General features: G+C 49.4%; 1 protein-coding gene across 4 annotated transcripts; it reads left to right on the forward strand.

The window, feature by feature from the left end:
* The first annotated feature begins 2,911 nt into the window (after window positions 1-2,911).
* On the forward strand, window positions 2,912-21,745 carry ZBTB21 (zinc finger and BTB domain containing 21). 4 transcript variants are annotated; one of them, XM_060098454.1, is made up of 4 exons: window positions 2,912-3,011; window positions 4,425-4,514; window positions 6,194-6,391; window positions 14,487-21,745. In XM_060098454.1, exon 4 carries the CDS (start codon window positions 14,500-14,502, stop codon window positions 17,650-17,652), a length of 3,153 nt encoding a protein of 1,050 aa, XP_059954437.1. In that variant the 5' UTR covers window positions 2,912-3,011; window positions 4,425-4,514; window positions 6,194-6,391; window positions 14,487-14,499; the 3' UTR covers window positions 17,653-21,745. The 4 variants fall into 4 exon arrangements, with proteins under 4 accessions (XP_059954437.1, XP_059954436.1, XP_059954439.1 ...); XM_060098455.1 differs by lacking the exon at window positions 2,912-3,011 and adding an exon at window positions 3,444-3,706; XM_060098453.1 differs by lacking the exon at window positions 4,425-4,514.
* The last annotated feature ends 4,736 nt before the right edge of the window (window positions 21,746-26,481 follow it).

Here is a 26,481-nt window from a genome sequence, read left to right on the forward strand (position 1 = left end):
CAATAAAAATATGGACTCAAGGTCAGGCACCAGGCTGGGCACCGGGCAGGCAGAGGGGGACAGGAAGCCCACTGAGGGGGAGAGGTTGCTGGCAGGCAAATCCAATAGCAAGTGCACAAGTGTATAACAAGCTACACAAGCTGCTATGGGAGCACAGAGGTGGGGGGGCCCAAATGCATAATGAGGCTGAGTGATAACAGGGGAGGGAGCTGGGGGAGTCCTGGAGGGAGGAACGTGAACCAGCAAGATAAAATTATCAAGGGGAGACTGAGTGTGCACAGGGCAGGGGGAGGAAGAGCTCAGGGGAGAGGACAACACACAAGGACACTCAGAGGTGAGAGGCAGAGTGTGACTTGTTCAGAGAGTACGTGTGTCCATGTGGGTGCCGGGGGACACGGGATTAGAGGCGGGCTGTCACCAGTCTGGTCAGTCACATTACGAAATTTGAATGTCATCCTAAAGCAATAGAGAGCCATCAGCAACTTAAGCAAGGGAGTGGCATGACACCTTTGTCTTTTTAAGAGGATCACTTGAACTGCAGCACGAGGGTGGATTGAAGAGGAACATCCTGGAGGCTGGGGAGCAGTTAGGAAGTTGGGGACTGGCCCGTGGTTGCATTATCAGAGGTACAGCCAGGAGGTGGATGGCCCCGACTTGGTGACGGGCCGAATACTGGTGATGAGGGAGGGGCTCTGGCTCAGGCAGCTGGGCTCACGTCCCAGGGATGGACGGGACTGCATGGGGTGACTGAAACAGGAGGGCCACGGTCAGAACGTCAGGAGACCCAAAGTGTGAGGACGGTCTGGGCAGAGGAGCTGACACAGGAGGATGAGAACCAGAGGTCAGATAACGGGCAGAAAATCCAGGGGAGGGAATTCCCTGGAAGTCCAGTGGTTAGGACTCTGCGCTCTCACTGTCGAGGGTGCAGGTTCAATCCCTGGTCGGGGAACTAAGGTCCCGCAAGCCGTGCGCTGTGGGGCCAAAAAAGAAAAAGAAAAGAAAATCCAGGGGAATGAAGCCTCACTGGAACAAGTAGGTTTGAAGGAGGAATTGGTAGGGTCACAAACCAAAGAGCCAACTGAACAAACTGCTGGATTTAGCAGTCAGGTCTCTTTTAGTGACATCGCCTGATCACATGCCTTAAAGAGGAGACACCAACGTGTATCTTCCTGAGGCAGCTGGAAGGGATGCAGGCAGAAGGCGATTGCTTTTGGCATACGGTACAGTACACTGAAAACTAGAAAACCCAGCTTCTAGCTCTGGCTACACAGCTGGTACACGTTTTCTCACCCGTAACGTGGGGACAACTATGTATGCTCGCCCAGCCTAACCACAGGGGACCCTAAAACTCAAGGCCCTTTGAAAGACTTATAATCACTGTTCTTTTAGTTCAAAGCCACTTTTTGCTCCACCACCTTTCGGTTCAAAATACAAAGACACATTTTCAAGTTTTTAAAGAGTTGCAGGAGAAAACTTTTAGGTGCAAGATTCTTCCTTTGAGACTGAGTCCTCTTAAAATTAGTGGAACGAAAACAATTGACAATAGAGCTGTTCAACACGTTTTTAATTTTAATCAACCTAATGCAAGATTATTTCTTGCACATGTTCCTCAGATGTTTCATAATTTTTTTTTTTTTTTACCTAGGGTCGTATGTATAGACTCAACTTTAAAAAATTAAATTTATCTGAAAACTGACATTTGGAAACTATTAAACAACGTGGATTTAAAAGCCAGGAATTTAAGCATTGGTCCTAAAAATTATCACTTTAAAAGGCAGTCTCGGGAATTCCCTAGCGGTCCAGTGGTTAGGACTCAGCGCTTCCACTGCAGGGGGCACCGGTTCCATCCCTGGTCGGGGGACTAAGATCCTGCATGCACTCCGGCCAAAAAAAAAAAAAAAAACACGCAACCTCCTCTCCATTCCAATCTGATTTGTTTTGTTTACCTTGCCTAACAGAACCTTTCTGTAGAGTTAGTGTTTACAGTTTGGCATTTCTGTTACACTAATTTTCTGGTTTTGAATGAGAGGGAAGTGAGTTTTCTAAATAATGGGTTTGTAATACTCATGCAAGAAAACGACAGTCTAGGAGACAGCAATTGAGAATTGATATTAGAGAAAAATAAGTTAGTTGCCCAGCGATCGCTTAAGCCAATGCCTATTAAAAGTGAAGGTTTTTGTCTGTGAACACGCAGCTGACAAGCGGATGTCACGCGAGGCTGAAGAGCAGGGCTGCCACCCCCATCTGCTCAGGCGGGGTGAACCTGGAGGCCCGTCCACCCCAAGTCAGCACCGAGCGGTCCCCAACGATAGGACCGCCCAGCTGGGAGGAAGCGTTAGCGCCCAGGTCGGTTCTCGGCAGGTCGGACGCCGCACGCTGCGCGCCTCCACGCCCGCCGAGAGGCGTCCGCGCCGCCGAGATGCACCTGGGCCCGGGCACCAAGGGGCTGCCGTCGGAAAACAGTCCTCCGAGGGCCGAGCGGAGGCGCCGCCGCAGTGCGCCGGGCCGGGAAGGGGCACCACCCGTAGAGCCCACCGGCGCGTGTCCCCGCGGCGCCAAGCCCACCGGGACCGCCGGGCAGAGCGAGGTCCGCGCCTCCGCGATACGCGCCCCTCCAGCCGCCGCCGCCTCCCCTCAGGGCGGCCCACGGGGGACGCGCGCCCCGCCTCGGGCCGGGGGAGGACGCGGGCGCGTGCGGCTCAGGAGGAGGAACACCGGGCGGAAGGCGCGCGCGGGAGGACGCGGCGCCGGTGGCGGCAAGTCGCCCGCCATCGGGCCCGCCCTCGCCCGGCCCCCCGCGCGGCGCACCACCCTCGCCCCGCCCCCAGGCGCCTGGCGGCCAATCACAGAGCCGCGCACGTGACGAGCGCTGCCTGCGATGACCTCATCCCTGGTGTGGGATGACGTCAAATTCAAGATGGATGGAATCACAGCGGCAGCGGTGGCTGCGGCGCGCGCGAGCCGAGTGTGAGCGGGAAGGGGCCTGGCGTCTGCCTCGGGGCTGAAGACCGGTGAGTAACTGTCAGGCCCCTGGCCCTAGGAGAACTGCGGAGCCCGTGGGAGGCCACAGCCTTCCCGCAAAACGCGGCCTTTCCTGACGTAACTCTGAGGTGATTTCTCTCCTCCTTTTTCTCTCCGCCGGCGGGTTGCGGGCTCGGAGCGCTTCTGCGCGTGCGCCGGGCCCGGCTCTCACCGAGCATGCCCCGGGCTCCCACGTAGCCCGCTGTGCCTTCACACTGCGCATGCTCCTTGCCCGCACTTGGCCTCGCCCTCGCCACTGCGCACGCTCCATCCCTCACTGGGCTTCCCTCGCCGGGCCCGGCTCCCCTGCGCCGGGTGGTTGGGGCGCCTTCCGGCCGCGGGCGCGTGCTCCATCCCGGGCAGGCGTGGAGGCCGGCTGGTGTCTGCTGGGGCGCGCGGGCGTACGCGGAAGCTGCGGGGCTGGGGGACCCCCGCACCTGCCGCGGCCCGCGCCCCCGTCCCACCGGCTCTTGAGCCCCGCCTGGCGGCCGCCGGCGCATCCAACCGTTGACCCGAGTGGACTGCTTGCCCCGCCTTGCCTCGCCTCCTGGCCGGCCCCCCGCAGACCCCCGGGAGGACCGGTCTCCCCGACTCACCAGCGCTGGCCCCGAGCGCCTCTGCTGTAATGCGGAGGGCCTCGCCCGCCGCTCGGGAAAGCCCCCGTCCGAAACCTGCGGCCGGAGGCGTAGGTTGCCGACCGGCCGCGCTGGAGACCCCCGCCCAGAGACCTCCGCTGGCCGGACTCCCCGAGATCTTTTCTCGCCCAGACCGCTTACCTGGCGCGCGTTCACTGGCCCCCGTACGGGAGAGCATGGCTGTGACCGCGGGAGCGCCCCTCGGTCCTGGCCCTCCACCCCGGTTGCTGCGCGCTCCGACCGCAGCGCCGCGCGGTTCTGGAGGACGCCGCTTCGGCAGCACGGTTTAGAGGGGTGACCGTAGAGACAGGTTCTCCAGCGGGGCGGCCTGGCAGTGGGAGGTGGGGGAAGGGGTGACCGGAGCCCGCGCAGTGCACAGCGCTCTGGGGGTCTTAGGGCGGGAGCCCCCAGCCCCGCTCACGCCCGGCATCTGAGGGCGCCAGGTATTGCGCAGCGGCCAGGACTGTTGACAGCGGTGACCGTGCGTCATCCATGGGGAGCCTGCGTTGTGGTCTGATTCCTTGTTCGGAAGAAAGAGGGTTAATCCGTGTCAGAAAGGCTTCTCGTAGACAGTTACTTTTGAAAACTTTTACCCGCTGGTGCTTGGAGTAAATCCTTCATCCACCTTAATGACTAATAGTCATGACGTTTAAATATGAGTACCAGTAAATATCGATGGTAAAAAGAAAGTAGACATGGGGGGCGTTGGTTCACTTAAAAATAACGTTGCATCTAATTTATTCTTCCTTTTCACACTGTTCGGTGTAGAGTGTGCTTCATTCTCTGCAAATAAAAGTTGGAAAGGATATGACCCCCGCCCTTGAGGAACCTGACCGTGTTCATGGCAGGGCGTGTTAGGTGTGTAACAGGAGAGGGGCCAGGGTATTGAGAGGGTCTCTGGGTGAGGGGAGATGGCCAGAGGGACCAAAGCCAGCGGGGGTGAGGGCAGCAGACGCCAGAGCTGATCACGAGCAAGGCTTGATGGGGTGGGGGTGGGGGTCACTGGCTAGAAAGGAAAGAGAAGAGGTTTCCAGTTTGGGAGACCTGCTGGCTGGCAGCACACCGAACTAAACAGGAAATACGTGGGGACCGGCAGATGTGGGAGGGTAGGGGCCTAGGTACCATCCTGGACAAAAGGGCTGTCCTGTGATGGATGAGTCCCGAGAAGCCTCAGCAGGGATACAGAGTTGGGAGTCATAGGCCGGTGGGAATTAAGGCCACAGTCACTCACACACAAAGCGAAGACCACTGCCACGCGCTGCTGTCTGTGCCGGATGCTGGAGCAGCAGAGATGAGCCAGCCCAGGCCTCGAGCCTTAGTGATGGTTTCTCTCTTTGGCCAGTAGGCACCTGCTGGGCCTGCACTAAGCATTAGGAATACACAGCTGACAACAAGGGTTCTTCCTTTTTTTTTTTTTTTTTTTTTTTCGTGGTACGCGGGCCTCTCACTGTTGTGGCCTCTCCCGTTGCGGAGCACAGGCTCCGGACACGCAGGCTCAGTGGCCATGGCTCACGGGCCCAGCCGCTCCCCGGCATGTGGGATCTTCCCGGACCGGGGCACGAACCCGCGTCCCCTGCATCGTCAGGCGGACTCTCAACCACTGCGCCACCAGGGAAGCCCGGGTTCTTCCTTTTAAGGACTCTCATGAGAGGGTAGATATAAAGGCAGATCATTCAAAATAGTTGTGTTATTGCAGAGGGGACGAAGTATTGTGGTAGCTTAGATGGCTGAGCTACTGGCCAGGAGCACATCACTAGAGCTTTGTAGAGATGGTGACGTTTGAGCTGGATCTTTCTGTAGAGGTTAGCCAAGTGAAGGAAAGGTAAGAAAGATAGTCGGTGGAAATTGGGTGTGCAAGTTTGTAGGGTAGATGCTCACCCTCATGCTGTCCAGTAAGGATGGAGAGATGAATTGTGATCAGAATATGAAGACTCTTGGCGTGCCAGTCTGTAGAGTTTGCATTTTATCTAGGGAGGAATAGAAAAATCAATATAGTATTCTAAAGGGCACTGGTGGGACCAGCTCTGCTTTAGGAAAACAAATAAGAGGCACGGTTTCCACTCCTGCATCTAATTAGAGTGTCAGAGTACAGAAAAATCAACAGATATTTATTGTTGTATGAGATACCACGTTGGGCGTTGTGAAGAGTGTCAAAAGACATTAAATAGATTCCTAGTCCTTAAATAGCTGACATCTCTGCTGGGGAGACGGACAACTTACAGTATACGGCACTGAATAAACACTGCGTAAATGGTGTCCCTCCGTAATACTGCCGTTGAAAGGCGTTTGCTCGTTATAAACTGCAGTGGTCAAGGAAGGTGTGTATATTAGTTAGCTAGGGCTGCCCTAACAGAGCGCCACAGATGGGAGGCCCTGAACGCCAGAAATGTATTTCCCACAATTCTGGAGCCTAGAAGTCCGAGATGAAGGCTCTGGCAGGCTTGCTTTCTCCCGAGCCCTCAGCTTGTGGACGGTTGTCTTCTCTGTCTTCACATGGTTTCTCTCTGTGTCTGTGTCCTTATCTCCACCTCTTACAGGAACACCAGTCACGTTGGATTAGGGCCCACCCTTAAGGCCTCATTACAACCTACGGTCTCTTAGAAGACCCCGTCTCCACATACGCTTACATTCTGAGGTGCTGGGGGTTAGGACTTCGACCTAGGAATCGCAGGGGACAGTCCAGCCCATGACTGAAGGCTTAATGGAGGAAATGGCCTTGAGCTGAGCTTTGACGGGTGAGTAACGTTCAGCTGAGTGGTGTCGGGGGCGGGGTTGGGGGCGTCTGGGACATTGCCGATCGGGTGACAGAAGAAGCAAGACCTGCGGGTGGCGTCTCAGAGACAAAGTATCTGAAGTAGGAAGTTATCGCGAGGCGATCACTAAAGGAAAGAAAATTTAAAAAGTAGTTTGAAACCAGATTTCCAGAGCCTTGAAGTCCATGTTTTTAAAGTTTTGCATTTTAACCTAATGGAGAACCATCGTTTTTATCATTTTATTTCTTTTCACTCAGGTCTTAGGTCTCAGCTAAACTGTCACACCGAGGCATTTCCCGACCGTCCCCTCCAAACTCTGGTTACCTGCCCCCGTCATAGCTCCCTATTTATTTCCATTGTAGCTCTTAGCACAGTCAACAGTTATCTTTGTTTACTTGTTTCCCTGTTCATCGTCTGATTTACCCCACTGGAAAGTGGGGGCCTTGTCTGTTCTGTGCGACCCTGTATTTCACGTGTGTCTAATTATGCCTTGCCCGTAATAGGAGCTCAGTAAAGAAGGTGAATTCATAATAGTAATACTTCACGTGTGCGTCCAGTGAATGATCAACGTTTTGTTTTCGGAAGCTCAGTCAAGATGGATTTGGAGGGCATGACAGGAAGGACGAATACCACTTGGAAACCGATCAGTCAGGGTCCTTTAATGACAAGGGCAGAAACTGCCGGGCCAGCTTGAATAGAAAAAGGAATTTAAAGGTAGAGAGAGGGCCGCTCTTGACATTGAAGGAAAGACAAAGAATTGGGCCGGGAAGGACAGAAACCAAGGTAACTGCAGGAGCCTCTGTCGCGGGCACTGCAGGCTGCACTTTCAGGCCAGGGCTGAGATAAATCAGCTCCGCTAGTTGCTGCCTTTGCTCTTCTCAGCTCATATTCCAAAGGAGCAAGTTTCTAATGGGTTGGGCATTGGTTGTGTGCCCAGTCCTGAGCGAGGGGAGCACAGCGCCTCAGACTCCTTGGGACGGGGGTGCTCCAGCGGGAGGGGCACGACAGGAGGCTGCTCTGTTAACCAGGGTGCGTTCTGCTGGGTGAGGCGGCGCGCACCCCCTAAGACCAAATCAGCCCTCCTCGGGGGACACGAAACCTGTGGTGAGATGGGGTCCAAGGGGGTGACATCGCTGCTCTTGAAGGGTCAGATCAGCGAGGCTGGCTTTGAAATCCCAGGCGCTCTCGAGGATGTCTGGACATCTGCATTGTCTCCAAGTGAGCCACGATGAGATGTAAGATGTAAGATGAGATGCAGAGCTGACTGCCTGCCACCATCTCATAGTAAAATCAAATGGAGGGAGTCAGGTTAGACCCAGAGGTGAGGGTTTGGGGGTGAGCGGGGTGTGTGTTTATATTCCGAAGCCAAATGTAGATGCTTTGTTTTTCTAACTACATGTTTGCTTTGTGTTATACGCATTCCTTCCTTCTCCCAGTGTCATGGTTAGGGCTATATAAGCAATCTCCAGCATTCCAAAGGATTGTGTGCCCAGAGTTCAGTTTCACATTAATGTTTTGGATTAAAGAGAGATTCTCCTATAGAACTGGAGGTAAGGGTTTTGTGGGCTGGTCTTGGAGCAAGTTTGATTTACAGTGTACCTTAGCTCTGATACCAGCCTGAGTGTTCATCTCCAAGACTCGAAAGGTGCTGTGAGGTTATTTGGTCCCTTCTCATCTCCCCTTCTGCGCCCACTGTTCACCTCCCGATGTCCTTTTATCCGAGTGTCTAGCTCTGCTTTGCTTCTGTTTATATCCCTGGACTGTTCTATAGTCCAGAATTGCCTACCTTTCCTCCATCTCCTTAAAAATCTTAACTTCCTACAGTTGGTGTAAAGAGGGAATTACTTGCATTGAATTACGTTATATTAAGATAGGAATTCGCTGCCCCTCTTAGCACTCGGTACCTGAGGACTTTGAGGTGGTGGTATGAAATAGTTTTCTGGAATCCAGTTATGAAGTGCTTCGTAGCCATTCTAGGGAATTGGAATTTCATTCAGGCCAGGGGCTTCTGGAGTTTTTAAGCCCTGGCACTATTAGATGCATGTTTCTGGAACGTATCTACAGTAGAATGGTGAAGAGTGGAACCTGTAGTGTTGATACCATTATAATTGTCCGGTAAGCAGTGAGTCCCCCATCTTCCCTCAGGTCCCCACTGTTCACTCATCGACTCTCCCACCCCTCGGCCAGATTAACTGCTTCCTGTAAACAGCATTCTCAGCACTTTTTGTGTGCTTCGTTATATTTAGTCTTACACGTCTGTCCTACCATGGGAACGTTCAGGAAAGGAAGAAAAGGAAGTAAAGTGCCTGCACGCAGACGGGAAACGCTATATGTACCAGGAGCTTTTGCACACGTACGGCATCTTTTGTTCTTCCTAAGGATCCTATGTGGTGGGCAGTGTTAGCCCCATTGAACAGGTTGAGGAAACGTGTACTCAGGTTGAGTGATCTTTACAAGGTTACATACGTAATAGGTGGCAAAGCCAGGATTTGAGACGAGTAGACTAATTTGAAAGTCCTTCCCATGGAGCTATAGTGATGGCCATGAATTGTTAACTGTACAGATTCTCTCATTTTGAAATAGCAGGAAACAACATGACATAGAAACAATTCAGGCAGAGTTTGGGAAGATATTTGTGTGCAGGGATCCAAGTGGTAAGCAAGCCCGCCCCGCTTCAGGAGCTGGCTTTCCTGGGGGATTTCCTCCCAGCCTTTTCTATGGTAGAGGGACCTTTTCTTCCATGCTTCACCCACTTCTCTTGTAAGAGCACCAAGGTTTCCACCGTGACTGAAGTGGTGGCGGGAGCTCAGGCGCTGGAGACTCATGCAGATGAGCAGTGTGGGCAGGAGGGGCCAGGGACGCAGCAACAGCGCACATGTCCACGTCAGAGCCTTCAGACCTGGGACGCGCTGTCCTCTGTGAGTCAGAGGTCCTGAGTGTCCACGAGAGATGGGAGTTTGATGACCCAGCAGATTTATGGAGGAGAAGGTACCTCCAGCACCAAAGCTGGCCTCACCTGAGGCTGCAGAGCAGAAAAGCACGCGGCTCTGAGCGTCCAGTCTGCACATCCACCAGCTGCAAAGGGTTTCTGGATTACCTCGTGACACGCAGCAGGCGTGATTCTCACCCCCGTTTTTGCCTGCGTTCTTAGTGTAGCAGTTTATATTTTTAATGAAGTTGTGAAGCTCAATAAATATACCTACCGTGTCATTAAAACACAGAAGTCCAAAATGTTAACTGTTTGCAGCTAGACCAGGAAAGGGGCCATTGTTAAGCTTTGATGATTGAATTATAAAGGTAAAAGCAAGGGCCTCTGCGTGAAGGTGAGGAGTCTGCACTGTGTGCTCCTGTCACCCCAGACACCTAGAGCCCTTGTCCTGGGCTCCTGAAGAGGATGGGAGAGGTCACTGTCCTCCGATGACCCTTGGGGGGCCTTAAGTTTGCTCCCAGGGCCTCATGCCTCCACCCCCTCCCCAGCCTCGTGACCCGCCCTCCCCCACGTGTCTTTTGCTCCAGCCAGGCACTTGGTCTTGGCTGTGTGTACTGGACACACTGCTCCTGTCCTTGAAATGTCCTTCTCCCTTCCTTCCTGACTCCCATATTTTCTGGCTCCTGCCTGTTCAGGAAACTTCTTTTGTAGAACCCCTTCCCTGACCTTCCTCTCACCTGGACCCAGTGCCATCACCTGTACTCCATCTGTACCCCTGCACCCTGCCGCCTGGTGCTTAGCACACCGGGGTGTGCGGTGGATTGACTTGTCCTGTTGCCACGCAAGACCAGGAGCTGTAAGGCAGGACCACGCTTGTCAGACTGCCACCCTCCCTGTCTGGCCGGATCTAACACATACTAGACCGGTGCCCAACCATGAGAAGTGGGTAACGTGATGACCAAGAATCCAGGCTCTGGGGCCCGACTCCCAGCCCCACAGTGAACTGACTGGGTGACCTCAGGCACACTACCTGACCTCTCGATGCCTCGGTTTCCTAATTTGTAAAACAGGGATGATGGCAGTGCCTAGCTCAGATGTTCACGTGGGAGTTAGAAGAGGAAACTAGAGGGTGGTGTGGTGTGCAGGTGAAGAGCGTGGCCTCCAGAGCCAAGTCACCTGGTGTGGATTCTGCTCTGATCCTTACTGTCTGTGCAGACTTGAGCCTCAGGCAGGCGCACAGCCTGAACCCTGTGTGCCTGTTTTCTCAGCTGTAAAATGGGGATAATGGTGGTACTGCCTCCTAGGGTTGGTGTAAATATTGAGTTAAAGCCTGAAAACTGCTCACAGTGCTACGTGGCAGAGTAAGCGCTCAGATGTCGGCTGCTGTTCATGCCCGATCAGTGTCTAAGGAATGGTATGGACAAATCAATACCCGGAGCTTCTCTGCACTGGTTATCAGGAATTTGGACATGCTTCGCCACTTTTCAAGCAGGCGCTCTCGTTGATGACTATAAATTAAGGCTAGAGTCAAATGAATAGTTTTAAATTCCAAGTACTTTTCAGGGACAGTGACTATTCCTCTTACAACTCAACTCTCAGTGACTTATTTCTCCCTAATTTCCTGTTTCGTTCAAAAAGTATGGAAGCCTGTGGTTTAGGGATTAGAAGCAGTTACTTAGAACAAAAACAGAGGTCACGATAATTGGAAAGAAGAAAGAGAAGGAAACTTTTTCCGAACAATGAACAGTGAGAAAATGCGGGGTTTTTGGCCTGTAGGAATCGGGAGCAGATGATATGTGCATTAGCGTTGCTTCATGTCCAGGGATGTAGAAAATCTCATTTGGTTTAGTCCTCACAGAGTCCCTTGGTTTCTTAGTTGGAGTTTCCCCAAAAGCAGACCCTGAGACAAGGATTTGAGTGTAGATGTTTATTTGGGAAGTGATCCCAGGAAGCATAAGAAAGGTTGCAGGGGAAGTGAAGCAGGAAAGGGTGCCCGTGAAGGGTACGTTAATGACCAGGTTCCTGCTCACATTTAGAAGATCTAAACTGAATTCCTGACAAAATTCTGAACCAGTTTTTCAAGCTTCATCTCAAGGAAGGACATCCTTCCAGTTCTGGCAGAAACCTTGGAGACACCCTTACCTCCTCATCTTCTTACCCTCTGCAGTCAGTCCATTAGAAATCCTAATGACTGTCTTTCCGTCCACCGCTGCCCTGCTGGTCCGGGCACTGTCCTGTCTCACCTGCATCAATGCGGTGGACTCCTAGCTGACTTCCCAGCTTACACGCTCTCCCGTGGTCCATTCTTTGCAACATAGCCAGAGGAATCTTTCTGAAACAAAATTCAGGTTGTTGTCATTCCTCTTCTCAGACTCTTCCAACAGCTGCCCTGGTAAAAAGTGCAGTCCTTCCAGTGGTCCCCCCGGCCCTGCACAGTGTCTCCCCAAGCTCCTTCAGTGTTGTCACCCACGGCTTCTTCAGCTGTGCTCCCGCCCAGCTGTTACCTTGTCTCTTCCCTCAGTGACCCTCGTGGCTCAGCCTTGCGTCCTTCACGCCTTCTGAAATGTCACTTTGTTGAGTGAGTGAATAGGTGAATGACGTGAAGTTCTGGTAAAATTTGTAATGTGTTACAGGTGCTGAATAAATGGTAGCGATTATGGTTTTCTTTCCAGATTCTCACAGTAACATTATTATCCCTACTTTACAGTGGGGAAAACTGAGGCTCAGAGACGTTGATTAGCTTAGAGCACTGACCTTCAAACTGTCTTAACTCTGACCCACAGGTAATCTAGAGATGATTTAAAGTATATGGGAGGATGTGCGTAGGTTATACGCAGATACTACACCATTTTATATAAGGGACTTGAGCATCTGTGGATTTTGGTATCCGCAGGCTTCCTGGAACCAATCCCCTGCAGATACCGAGGGACCACTGTACATCTCACTCCAGTGCCGGCTTACATGTGTGGAAATGTATGCATATAACTTGTGAAAGTTTCACAAGATCGTAGTCAGCCTTACTACATTTGAGACATTTGGACTTTTCTACTCTGCCCTGGTCATTTTTTTCAGTTGTTCACTTCAGACCACTAAATTGATTTTAAGAAACCCTCTTGAAAAGTACTCGTCCAAGCTTTTGATTCTGCATCTGCTGCTTTTCCCTGTGGCAATATCTGAACTAGCTGTCTCAAAAATTAATTGCACTAAAAATAGTGTTCACAGCACGGCTGAGTTATGAGTGTGGCATTGTAAGCTTATTTTTTTCTCTGCTGACCTCTGTAAATGATGACAGGGGTTTCTTTGCACATAAATAGATGTGTGATTACAAAGACAGTATAGTAGGATTAAGGGAGAAATTTAAATGGCTAATCAAAAAAAAGGAAGGGAAAATCTCCTTCTCAAGCACTCACCATTGAGGTGAAACGATGCCAGGCAAGAATGAACCGCAGCTCGGTGCAAGCTGACCATGGCAGTTGTCTGGACGGGCTCCAAGCGTCGTCTCTGGAAGCAAAGTCACGTCTCCAGGTCAGTCAAGTGGAGTCAGTACCTCAACAGGAGCCAGATCAGTGGTGAAGAAGACCGGGGTTCACGCTTGGTCACTCCAGGTGGTGGCCTGGGAAACTCTTCCCTGCAGATTCTCCTGAAGAGCGCAGAGGCTGGTTGACCAGCAAAGCCTGGTCCTTTGAAGCCCGAGGAGAACCTGCAAACGTGCGGGTACCGTGTTTGGTGTATCTCTAGCTCACCCTCTAGGGAATGATAAAACTGTCCAAATAGTCTTAGTTACTCTGAATCCATTTTATATTAAAAAATAAATGTCATAACTATTTTAAAGAACAATATGGCATTATAGAACCAACCCAGAGAGACGAGACATTACCGTAGCAGCAGCCTGAGGGAAGTGTCATATTTGGAGAGTCAGGCGTCCTCTCTGTGTGAAATGGCTTCATCTTCGTCAGGGGTTAATCTGGACCCTTTTATGCTGAATTAAATATCTATTAACCCTGCAGTTTCTGAAAATTAATTGCACATTTGTCAAGTCCTTACTAGGTATGACATACAGGCTCATGTAATTTTCACAGCAGCCCTAAAGGAGGGCACAGTTGTTACCCGTCTCACGTGAGGGACCTGCTAATCTGAGATGCTAGTGGACGACAGGGAGGATCTCAGCCCCAGCCTCTCGGCACCAGCACCCCCCACCACTAGGCCTTTAGATCTCACCTTTAGATTTGAAGAGTTTCATCGAAATCTCAAGTCAAACCCCTTAGTTTAGAATTTGTATAATTAAGTTTAGATCCAGGCTAAAGCTTCTACTGTGCTATTGTTGAAAGTGTAATTTGGTAAGAAAATAGTGTTCAGATTGCAAGGTGTTTAGCATAAGAAAGAAAACAAACTTTTTTATTCTTTAATATTTCTATCCTTTGCTAAACACTTTGATGCAATTGAAATTAGCAAATGATTTCCCTCTTTCCAAATTCTTACGTATTTTTTAAATTTATTTTATTTTATTTTTTTGCGGTTCACGGGCCCAGTCGCTCCGCGGCATGTGGGATCTTCCTGGACCGGGGCACGAACCCGTGTCCCCTGCGTCGGCAGGCGGACTCTCAACCACTGCACCACCAGGGAAGCCCTCTTACCTGTTTTTGAGACCTCTACTTTACAGCCTATTGTTAATTCACATTGTGGTTAATCATATCCAGTAATAAAACTGCTTTCCTTTCAGAATTACGGACTTTATGGGGTTCGGTACTCCATACTTACTCTCTGAGCCAATAAGGAATAGAATTAAGCCTCAAACGGATATAGGCCCTAAATATGGATAATAAACCTTGTTTTCAAATATTGCTTCTCTACGTACCTGCCAAGTTCTAGCTGCCTTTTTGCTGGTATGGAGTTGCCTGTTACAGACCTTAGTGCTTAAAATTCTTCAGTTGTAATGATTGATGACCTACTTAAGCCATGAGACTTGTTTCTGTATATTTTCCTTGTTATTTAAGTAAGATCATTCATCCAGAAACCTCTTGTTGGGCCACAGTCTGCTAAGCATTGGCACCTGTGAGAAGACAGCTGACGTTCCCGGCCCTTGAGGAGCCCTCGTCTGGGGGAGCTTCTCACCACCATGTTCACGGCGATTGCACGTTTGTCTTTCAGGTAAAGCCCGAGCATGGAGGGGCTGCTGCATTACATCAACCCAGCCCACGCCATTTCTCTCCTGAGCGCCCTCAACGAGGAGCGCCTCAAAGGGCAGCTGTGCGACGTGCTCCTGATCGTGGGGGACCAGAAGTTCCGCGCGCATAAGAATGTCCTGGCTGCCAGCAGTGAGTACTTCCAGAGCTTATTCACAAATCAGGAGAACGAGTCACAAACTGTGTTCCAGCTGGACTTCTGTGAGCCAGATGCTTTCGACAATGTGCTGAACTACATCTATTCTTCGTCTTTATTTGTGGAGAAAGGCAGCCTTGCTGCTGTGCAGGAATTAGGCTACAGCCTGGGCATCTCCTTTCTGACCAACATCGCTTCTAAGACGCCGCAGGCCCCCTTTCCAACGTGTCCCAACAGAAAGAAGCCCTTCGCGGAAGACGATGAGAACAGTTCTCAGAAGAGAAGCGTCATCGTTTGTCAAAGTAGAAACGAGGCCCAGGGGAAAACCGTGAGTCAGAATCCAGCCGACCTCAGCCACCCTCCCCGGCCCTCGCCCGGCATCGCCGTCCAGGCCAACGCCAGTAAGGCCCCCGGCCCCAAGCCCACGGAGCCAGCGCACCACGTGGCGGCGGCTGAGAAGAGTCGGCCGAAAGATGGCCCCGCGGGCCTCGCGAGGCCCCCCGAGCTCGCCGGGCCGTCGGAGGAGCCGAGCCGAGGCGGCCTGGCCAAGCGGGGCGCGGCGCCGCCTTCGAAGCCCCCACAGGACCGGGCGGCCGCGGACGAGAGGCCGGGCGCCAGCGCTCCGCTCCCCCGAGGCGTGGCCGTGGAGCTGGCGCTGCGGAGCCCGCGGCCGCCCGTGCTGTCTCTGCGCGGCGCCCCGGAGACGCCCTTCCTGCTGAAGGAGGCGGGCCGGGGCGGCGGGCCGGGCGAGGACAGGAACCTGCTCTACTACTCCAGGCTGGGGCTGGTGATCCCGGCCGGGGGGCCGGTGCCCGGGGGCCAGGGCGTGGACAGGAGCGGCCCGCTCGTCAAGAGCCTCCTCCGCCGCTCGCTGTCCATGGACAGCCAGGTCCCCGTCTTCGCGCCCGCCGCAGACCCGCAGCCCCCGCAGGGCTCCTGCTCGGGCTCAGGCGACGCGGCGGGGAGCTCGCTCGTCGCCTTCTCTCAGGGGCCGTCCTCCAGGGACAAGAGCGAGGCGGCGGCCCCCGACGCCCGGGCCCCGGCCCCGCAGCCGCACCGCCTCCGGTCCTTCAGCGCCTCTCAGCCGGCGGAGCGGCCGGGGGCGGCCCCCGGGCCCGAGGTGCAGGTCAAGGCCGAGCCGCGCAGCCCCCCGGAGCCCGGCGACATCATCCGCGTCACCGTGGGGGACGCCGCGGCCGCCTCGAGGGACCTGGTCCCACAGGCGGATGACGACCGGCAAGACGCGAGCCGCCTCCCGGCCAAGAGGCGGTTCCAGGCGGACAGGAGGCTGCCGGCCAAGCAGCCGAAAGCCGAGGGCCAGAGCTCGCCGGGCGCGGGAGACCCCCGTGCGGAGCGCTCGAGCCCGCCTCTCCTCGAGGCCGACTTCCCGGGTTCGGACTTGAGCAAGGACGAATTCGGCGAGCTGGAGGGAGCGAGACCAAACAAAAAATTTAAATGCAAACATTGCCTTAAGATCTTTAGATCCACGGCCGGCCTTCACCGGCACGTGAACATGTACCACAACCCCGAGAAGCCCTACGCCTGCGACATCTGTCACAAGCGCTTTCACACCAACTTCAAAGTGTGGACGCACTGCCAGACGCAGCACGGCATCGTGAAGAACCCGTCCCCGGCCGCCAGCGCGCACGCCGTTCTGGACGAGAAATTCCAGAGGAAGCTGATCGACATCGTGAGGGAGCGGGAGATTAAGAAGGCCCTGATCCTGAAGCTGCGGCGCGGCCGGCCCGGCTTCCAGGGCCCCGGCGGCTGCCCAGCGCAAGCCATCAAGAGGAGCCTGAGGTCCCGGGCCAAAGGCGCGTACGTTTGCACGGCCTGCGGGAAGGCCTACCGCTTCCTCTCCCAGCTCAAGCAGCACGTGAAGATGCACCCGGGAGAGAAGGCCCTCGGGGCCGGCAGGGCCGCCAGGCCCAGGGAGCGCGCGGCGCCCGGGGGCCCGGCGGGCGGCAGCTCGGAGCTCTACCTGTGTCGCCTCTGTAACGCCAAGCTCTCCTCTCTTCTCGAGCAGGGGAGCCACGAGCGCCTGTGCCGCGCGGCCACCGTGTGCCCCTACTGCAGTCTCAGGTTCTTCTCGCCCGAGCTCAAGCGCGAGCACGAGGGCAAGTGCGAGTACCGCAAGCTGACCTGCCTGGAGTGCATGCGCACCTTCAAGTCGGCCTTCAGCATCTGGCGGCACCAGGTGGAGGTGCACAACCAGAACAGCATGGCCCCGGCCGCGGGCGCCTCCCCGCCCCGGCCCGACCTCAACGGCGAGGCCAGCGGCCCGGCCCGGCCGCCGGCCCTGCCCGAACCCGGCCGGGCCGACCCCGCCGCGGCCGCCGCTGCCGCCGAAGACGACCCCGCGGGCGGCCGCGGCCCCGAGCCCGTGAACTTCGACCCGGAAGACGCGCCCTGCCTCCCCGAAGACCTCAGCCTCTCCAGGCCGCTGAAGGTCCAGGTCAAAGAGGAGCCAGCGGAGGGGGCCGAGGAGGAGGCGCCCGAGCCCGGCGCGGCCCCCAAGGACCTGTGGCCGTGCGAGAAGTGCGGCAAGACCTTCCCGGCGCCCAAGCAGCTGGAGCGGCACCAGGAGCTGCTGTGCTCCGTGAAGCCCTTCATCTGCCACGTCTGCAACAAGGCTTTCCGCACCAACTTCCGGCTCTGGAGTCACTTCCAGTCCCACATGGCCCAGGCCGCCGAGGACCCGGCGCACAGGGAGCCCGAGGTGGGCCCGCGCCCCACCGGCTCCCCGTCGCCGCCCCCTCTGCCCCCGCCACTGCCCAAGATCCAGCCCCTGGAGCCGGACAGCCCCACGGGCTTGCCCGAGAACCCGGCTCCCAGCGCCGACAAGCTCTTCGCGGCCCGGGAGTCAGACACGCTGTTCTACCACGCGCCCCCCCTCTCTGCTATCACGTTTAAAAGACAGTTTATGTGCAAGCTCTGCCATAGGACATTCAAGACTGCGTTCAGTCTCTGGAGCCACGAGCAAACCCACAGCTAAAAGGCACCCGCCTTGCTCCTAGGAGACCGGAGCCCCTCGCCGGATTCCAGCCTGTGTTGTGAACTGTGTCATAAGGATCGAAATATCTTTCCGAAAGGAGTAATAAAGATTGCGAACTGTCATGCTTGAATATAAGTTTGAGGTAGACTGATGTTAATCAGCAATGTCCTTACTCAACCTAGAAAAACTCCAAAAACCCTTGTGTTTCTGGACCTTACAGTCACAGGATGACTTGACTTCGTTACTGTTGAAATTTGTTCTTGGTTGTTTGCATGGTTCCTCATTCCATGGTATCAGTATAATCTTTTACTTGAGGTGGTTTGGGTTTTTTTGTTTTTACTGATTTGCAATTAGTGAAACACTGTTCAAGAATTTCTTCTTTTGATTCTCTTAAGACGCCTAAGTTCTGGTTAAAGCTCAGCCGTGTTTGTAAGTCCAAAACGTACCGGAACGAAGTGGAGTAGTTTTCAGTATTAAGATCTTAGAATACTTCAGCAATAAAAAATGATAAACCTCAACTTTAATAAGTTATCCTGACACTTGATAAAAATAAATATTTGGTATTTTGTGGTCATTGAGAACTTTTTTTTGTATGAAAATTGTGAGAAATATAAATCAGCAATAGTAATACTTAGATTTTTATAAAATAACAAAAACTTGCTCTTGGGTCATTTCATATAATTAGTGATGGAAGACTTGGGAAATGAAAACATTAAGATTTCTGGAAGCCCTCCACATCGGTTTCCAAAGCTTTGGTAGTGGCGGGCATGGTAATCAAAAGTGCTCCGTCACGGCTCTGAATTCAGACCAGCATCGAGGGGCTGTGCGTGTTTGCTTTCCTCTGGTTTGTGCTCTCACAAATTGAAACTCTCAGTGTATTGGGGACAGAGAACAAAGATAGCATATGGCACAAATTTTGAATTTAACAACATTAGTATAACAAGTAAGGTCAGGGCATACATTTACATAGATCCCAAGCCCCCGGAGTGAGTACAGCTGCTCTAAATCCCAAATTACCGTTTACTTTCAGAGACTTGAAGCAGAGGGAGAAGCCACACTGCAGTCTCCACATGCTTTTCAAGAACAATATATACAATAATCAGTTTTCCTGCCTCTCTGTCTTGTGATTTGTTAGAATATTTTGGAGTTTATGGTGGTAAAATGTCCACAGTGAAACTATTCTGCTTTAAGTCACTGCTTAATATTCCATAAATATGTATTAAAGTACTATCAAGGGTCCAAAATTAGTGTTTGCTACTTATTTTGGCCCATAGGGCTTGGGCTTCTTTTCTTTATTATTATTTTGTGTAAATTGTAATTCAAAGCCTTTCGGTATGTGTAATCCAAAGTTCAGTGGGGTGTTTCAAAAGGAAAAGAAGTTTATTTCATTGGCAGGAGTGGGGAAGTGAGATATATAAAAGTAGAAATATTGTTGAAACCCCTAAATTCTTTCAAGGTAATGATGGATTAAGCCTCCAAGTTTATTAATTTTTTTGCAAGCTATTCTTTCAAATAAGAAAGTCAACTACTGTGACTAAGAAGTAATCTGCTGAGTGCTTAAATTGGCGCTCTAGCAGAAGTCTACTCATCAGTCTCATAACCCGCATTCCATACCAACGGTAGGAAGGAGATTCTTATTTTTTATTGAAACACAAGCATTTTTATAAAATTCTAACTGATTTTGTACATTGTAGAAATCACATGTGAAATTTTGCCTTTTATTCTTTCATTTGGAAACTATCAAAAGTCCCCAAATAAGGTTACTTCCTATTTTTATTCTTAAATTTGATGGAGAAAGTAAAATAAAATCAAGTTGCAGTTATTGATTATTGCCATCTTTATGTTTTCTTGAAGAAATCTATGCATTTTAAAGACAAAATGAAAACATGTGATTTTATGTGGTGGATTACTGTTCTTTGAATTCACTGCCTGTATAATGCGATATTTCTTACTCTGAACGTCCTGGTAGCTATCACTTCAAAAAAAGCCAGTTTCCTTCAGAGTGATCATTACTTATGGCTGTGGAAGGATGGGTTAGTAATTCCATGATACATGGGATCTTGGCATTGTAAATTCACGATCCCAGGACTTGAACCTTTATGCTACATTTTTGAAGATTTTTTAATAACGTTAATGAATAAAAAATATTTTTGATCTAAATATAAGCTCTGCATATCTGTTAGATTTTAAAAATTGCCAGTGTTTGGTCTTGTTCACATTTTTGTCTAGGCAAGGAACATAAGATTTCAAAGAAAATTTTGAACCAAAAACATTTGTAATGCAGTTCTGGTTTTTCTATTACTTTTTATACTGTACCTTAAAAGCATCAGGCTGAAAGAGTTTATTTTGGTGGTCAAAAAATAGGCTTCCACTCATTTAACTATTTTAAACGTTAAGATGTAAAATAATGAAAGACACATAAATTGCTTTATTCAGTAAAGTTTTGTTTAAGAATGTTTATCTCAGCCAGTAGGCAAATACTTGGTATAAGACAAGTTGGCCTTTTCTTGCTGAAACATGTTAGCTAGTAAAGATATTCTTGAAAATGTTTTTTTTCTGATTGTAATTAATTTTTGAGAATGTAGAAAGCTCATTATTCCTTGTAAGTATTCAGGATGCCTGCTTTTTTATGCAATTGTGGAAAGAATGTCAGATGTTTTAATATATTCTTTGTTAATCTGAAAACTTGTTATTGAATCGTTTTCTTCATTTGGGGGAGGGAGGAACACCACAGAGAGTGTGTTTTTATCCAAGTAAGCAATGGAGGTAACAAATCGTGTGCATTTTTTACAGTAAAAATGTCTAAAGAGTAATAGAATATTCACCTTTAAAACTAGTTGTGGTTAGTATGCGTTTATAATTTTGTCAAAATATACAGCTAACAGTTCGACAGTGATGTCTGCATTTGTAGGGAGATGGATGTGGTTCCTGATTTTCTGTTTGAGAACAGATCATCATGGCCTTCTCTTTAAAAACATGCCCCAGCCCTTAATCTCTGTGATAGTCTGATCGACACACAGCACCCATTGGTGCTAAGAGTAGAAACTGAGACAGGAATAAAATGTGCCCTTTGGTGGAGAAAAGAGGTGTAATCAGGCCAGCCGGATGGTCGGATGAGGGAGGGACAGGAATGGACTGATCCAAGCCGGCCTTTGTTCCTTCAAACTGTGTGTGTGTAGGGATGTGTGTGTGTGTGTGTGTGTGTGTGTGTGTGTGTAGGGATGTGTGTGTACAGCCAAAATCTGGAACTTTAGGAAGTAAAGTTATTTTCATTTCCTTACTGCAAAAATAATGTCATTCATAACAGGTTTCTTTATAAATTGCACTAATTAATATTGGAATGTTACGAGTCAGTTTATCAATTTCTGATGTGTCTGATTTTTTTTGCAATAATTGTGAAAAGCATTATTGATTTAAATAATGCTAGCACATATTCTTTAATAAGTTCTTTAACACTGGCTTTTTTTTTAAGTTTTACAAATAGGTTTTTCTCTTGTGGCTTTAGCACTTTAAGGAACTTGACGTCTGCATAGTTTTCGGTGCGCCCACTCAGCGCTTCCCGGCGTGTGCGCTAGGGTGCCCCGTTGCCACGTGACTGCGGAGAAAACTCACTGTCCGTGTTTAGATTCTGGAAGAGAAAAAAATGAGTCAATGTCAGGTTTTTAAAAATTCCATTTAGAGACAGTCGTTTGGGAACCAAAGTATTTTACTGTAAATCTTTAAAACAGTTGAATTCAGTGCTCTTTAGTCATTTATTAGTGCTGTCCAGGTTTTCCACAAAGTTATACTTGGTTAATACTAATTCTCAAAAGGTGATAATTTCTTATCGACATTAATCCAAGGCAGTTTCAGAATTTTCATTGAATGAATGCTTCTTGCTAAAAGAAAAACAGATGTGGCTGCTTTATAACGGTGTGTATTTTGTTGTCATAACGCCTCAGCAGAGAAATCATTGTTCAGTTTTATTTAGGAATAAGCTTTTTTGGACTGAAAACTCATAGTAAAATAGGACTTCTACCTAATGTTAAGCCATTGCTTATTTGTATCCAATTATCTGTTTACTTTGCTTAAATCTTGACTAAGGTTGATTGGAGTCAATAAATTTGTACTGTATTTTGTTTTGAATCATGGTCTCATTGGGATGTTTTGGACTTTAATTATATAATTAATAGAGTTTAAATTTATGAAACTTTAATTTATGAGATAAAGACCTCCTCTTTGGGTAGTATGAATAGCCACTTGAGTCGTGAGAGAGATTTAATTCCCCTACTGCTCCAGGTGGCTTGTAGAATGAAATTTGCACTGAAGCTTAAGTTACTTGGACACCACAAATACATGATAATTAAAATCCCATCGGGGACTTCCCTGGTGGTCCAGTGGTTAAGACTCTGCACTTCCCCTGCAGGGGGCGTGGCGTGGGTTCGATCCCTGGTGGGGAAACTTAAGATCCCACATGCCATGTGGCGAGGCCAAAAAAAAAAAAAAAAAAAAACCCATAAGCGGCAATCTTTATCCACCTTTTTTTTTTTTTTTTTTAAACTGTTCAGATGAGTAGTTTTTAAGCTGATTGTGGGGTAAATGCATGAAAGGAATGTGTTTAGCCCCCTGCGTTGACATTTCAGCATAGCAATCGATAAACTAGTTTTGTTTCATATTTTAAGTGTTTCCACTCAGCAGCATCTTTTATCATTCTAATCTGGCTCTTCCAAAACACCAAGACGTGTTCACTCCTTTGCTGTTAGCTTTCCCTGTAAGTGAAGAGCTGGGGTGACCAATGCCGAGTCCGTCCATCTGGGCTTGCCCTCTCCTCTTCCCGTGGTTTTGTTTTCCCCGCCTGATATCCTAAACTAGCCTCTCCTGGGAGCCTCTGGTTAAAAGTTTCTTGAACACACTGCACCAGGAATAAGTGGTTTAATCTTTATTTTAATCTGCTTTAGCCCTGCTATTCAATTTGCCACCAAATTTTGTTTTGTTTAAAAAACTTATGTTTGCCTTTTGTTCTTTAGTAATCACGGCTTTTTGAGGTTGGGATTGTGGCAGTCCTGTTGCATCCTCGGTCTTAGGCACACACCCAAGACGGCAAACGCTTGTGGTGACAAAACCATGTTTCCAACATGGAATACTTCCCCAGCCAGAGGCCAGGTCTTGGCTCTGTGAACCGTGGAAGTTGAGTGGCAGGTATTCCTCCTACACGGCATTTGTCTGGGGAAAATGTTCCCCATGTTGTCACAGAAGCACTTTAAAAATAAAGCCTGGTGTAGCCCTTCTGTAGCGTGAACTTGGCTATCGTGATGGGTCATCAGCCCCTACCCTCTGCATTAGGGTCCCTGGGTCCGTTTGTTGACCTCACAGTAATGCAAACCTGCTTTTCAGCCAGCTGAATGTCTTAGATCCCACTTAACTGTGGTTGGCATCATTTCTTCCAGAAAATACTTCCTCCCCCATCCACCCACTCCTCACTCCAGCCCAAAGTAGTCGTCCTCCTAAGTGTTCCCATAAGACCCTGACATGGTCCTGCCATTCCCCTTGCCACCTCCGTCTAACTATATATGGTTTATGCCACGAGGCTGGGAGGGGCCCGAGGGCAGGGGCTGTTATTATCCATCCTCATCTCCAGGGCCAGGCAAGGGAAGGGATCTATTAAGTATTTGATAAATAAATGCAGTAAAAAAATCTTGTCTGAGATGAACGACAACCAGACTGATGATTTTCAGCTAATATTAGAAGGAGACTTCCTGAATACCTCTGCATATATTCCCCAGAATATTTTGATTCAGCTACTCAATAAGAGACCCAGAGTGTATTTTAATTTTTACATGGTTCTCAGTAAGCCCAAGGAGGAATGGAAATGTTCAATTAGCAGGTCTTAGGTTGATGAGCCCCTTGAACTGTGTAGACGCATCACCCTTGTGCTGCTCTCGCAGTTCTGGGTGTGTGGCCCGTCACTGCTAAGGTGCCCGTTAGGTCACGCCAGTGTGGCCAGTTGCCTGGTAAGTTCATCAGTAAACCTAGGAGTAGCCGTAGCTAATCGATAGCTCTTCCTAGTATTGTAGGAATAACTGATGCTGGTGCTCACTTCATGTGAAGCACGGCACACGTGTGTCTGAGAGTTTGTAAAATAGCAACAGGCTCGTTTTCCTCCCATATTATTTATAATTTTTTTTTTTTTTTTTGCGGTACACGCGCCTCTCACTGCTGCGGCCCCTCCCGCTGTGGAGCACAGGCTCCGGACACGCAGGCCCAGGGGCCACGGCCCACGGGCCCAGCCACTCTGCGGCACGCGGGATCCTCCGGGACCGGGGCACGAACGCGTGTCCCCTGCACCGGCAGTCCGACTCCCAACCACTGCGCCACCAGGGAAACCCTCCCATATTATTTTTGACTTTCCCTTCCTGCCCCCTGCTCCCCGCCCCCTTCTCAGATACCCCAGTACTCTCTGGTCTCCCTCACTCTGGAATATTCCTCAGTCTGTCTTTGACTGTTATGGCCTTGATCATTTTGAAGATTGTGGACCAGTCATCCTGTAGATTCCCTCAACTGGAGTTTGTCTGATGTTTTCTCATGATGAGAACGTGTCCTGCATTTTTGTACTGGAATGTCACAGAGCCGTGTTTTTCCATGTCAGCCTACGGGTGGCATGCGACGCCTGTTTGTCCTGTTACTGGTGGTATTAATTTTAATCATTCGACTGAGATCTTTTCTACCAGGTTTCTTCATTATGTTTTTGCCCTTTGTTGTTAATATTTTGCAGGGAGACGTTCTGAGACTATGTAAAATCCCATTATTCATCTCAGTTTTACCCACTAACTTTAGCATCTGTTGATGTTTCTGTGTCTTGCCTGAATTTTTTTTTTTTTGCGGTACACGGGCCTCTCACTGTTGTGGCCTCTCCCGTTGCGGAGCACAGGCTCCGAACACGCAGGCTCAGTGGCCATGGCTCACAGGCCCAGCCGCTCCACGGCATATGGGATCTTCCCGGACCGGGGCACGAACCCGCATCCCCTGCATCGGCAGGCGGACTCTCAACCACTGCGCCACCAGGGAAGCCCCTGAATTATTTTTATAATTGTTTCCAAAGGGAGATTTTCTCAAACCTTCATTCTTTCTTCATTTATCTGTGGGCTTTCTACTGCAAGAAATTAATTTGTTCATTTACTTGTTTATGTGTTGTGGATTCATGGATTCCTGTTCTATTCAATGGGTTATAATCAGTTGCCACCTTTTTTTTTTTTTCATTTTCATGCTCAGATTATCCTAGATTTATCCAGTGGGAGCGTTACACTGGCTTCTCTGACCTTTGGCATGTTCCCTTCATTCCTTGAGTATCTTCTCACTTCCTGACACATCAAGATGTTCCAGACCCTTCTCATTCGTTCTCTGCCGGAGCCTGAAGAGTCTGATTCCTTTTAGTGGAGAATGGTGTTTGAAGACCAGGATCTGGGCATTAAGCATGCTGATTCTAACTAACGTGTGGATGCTCCCAGGCCTTTCTGTGGACAGGCTTAAAGGGGAAAAACACACACACACAGCTGAATTTATCTGTGAATCCTGTAGACCTATTGACATATTCAGAAATCTATGAGTTCACATCCATAGCTTCAATTCCAATCCAATACCACACGATGTATTCTTTGGCTGCCTCTCTCCAGGTTTGTATCTCTCCTCTGTGACGGTGAGAAACTCAGCTCCCATTACCTCAGTTTCCCTGCCATGTAGCCAATCTCCAGCCCCCCTTGGGCCTTCTTTCCACACTCAGGCTGACTGCCATCCACGTGGGGATCTACCTTATGGCTTTTAACAGAGGAGAGAAGGATGGAAGGAAGGAGGGAGGGAGGGAGGGAGGACTATAATTGTTTCTTTTTCCTTTCAGTTCTATCAGTTTTTATATCATGTAGTTTAACACTATGATATTAGGTGCATAAATGTACGGGGTTGATTAATTGACCCCTTTAACATTTTTAAAATGACCTTCTTTATCTACTGTGAAACCTACTTCGTTTGTATTAATATAACTACTCCAGCTTTCTTTTGACTAATTTTAGCGTGGTATTTTTTTTCCCGTCCTTCTACTTGTAACCTATTTGTGTCATTATATTTAAAGTATATTTCCTGTAGGCATGTATTTGGGTACTGATTTTTTAAATCCAGTCTGACATCCTCTGTCTTTTAATCAGGGTATTTAGATCATTTACATTTAAGGTGATTACTGATATGGTTGCATTTAAATCTACCATCTTATTATTCATTTTCTAATTATTTCACCTATTCTGTGTTCCCTGTTTTCTTTTTTTGGATTAACTGAGTTTTTATGATTTCGTTAATGATTTTTTAATTACCTTACCTTATGGGTAATGTAAGAATTGACAGTATATGCTTCTCAGTCTTTGTGCTTGGTTGTCATACATTTCATGTCTGTGCATGTCATTAGCCCCACAATACATTGTCATTATTTTGCTTTAAATAGTCAATTAAATTTTTAAAGGAATTTAATTAATAAGAAACAAAGTCTTTATATTTGCCCATATAAGTTTCCATTCCTTGAGCCCTTCATTTCACCTTCAGATCCAAGTTTCCATATGATATCATTGTCCTTCTGCTTGAAGGACATTAACATTAATATTTCTTGTAGAAAAGGTCTACTGGTACTAAGTTATTTCAGTTTGCGTATGTCTAGAAAAATCTTTATTTTGCCAATTTTGTTTATTTTTTATTGAAATATATTTGATTTACAATATTGTGTTACTTTCAGGTGTACAGCAAAGTGATTCTGTTAGACATATATATGTATATATTCTTTTTAAAAAATTCTTTTCCATTATAGGTTTTATT

Source organism: Mesoplodon densirostris, chromosome 5 (assembly GCF_025265405.1).
Source record: "Mesoplodon densirostris isolate mMesDen1 chromosome 5, mMesDen1 primary haplotype, whole genome shotgun sequence".
Taxonomy (NCBI): domain Eukaryota; kingdom Metazoa; phylum Chordata; class Mammalia; order Artiodactyla; family Ziphiidae; genus Mesoplodon; species Mesoplodon densirostris.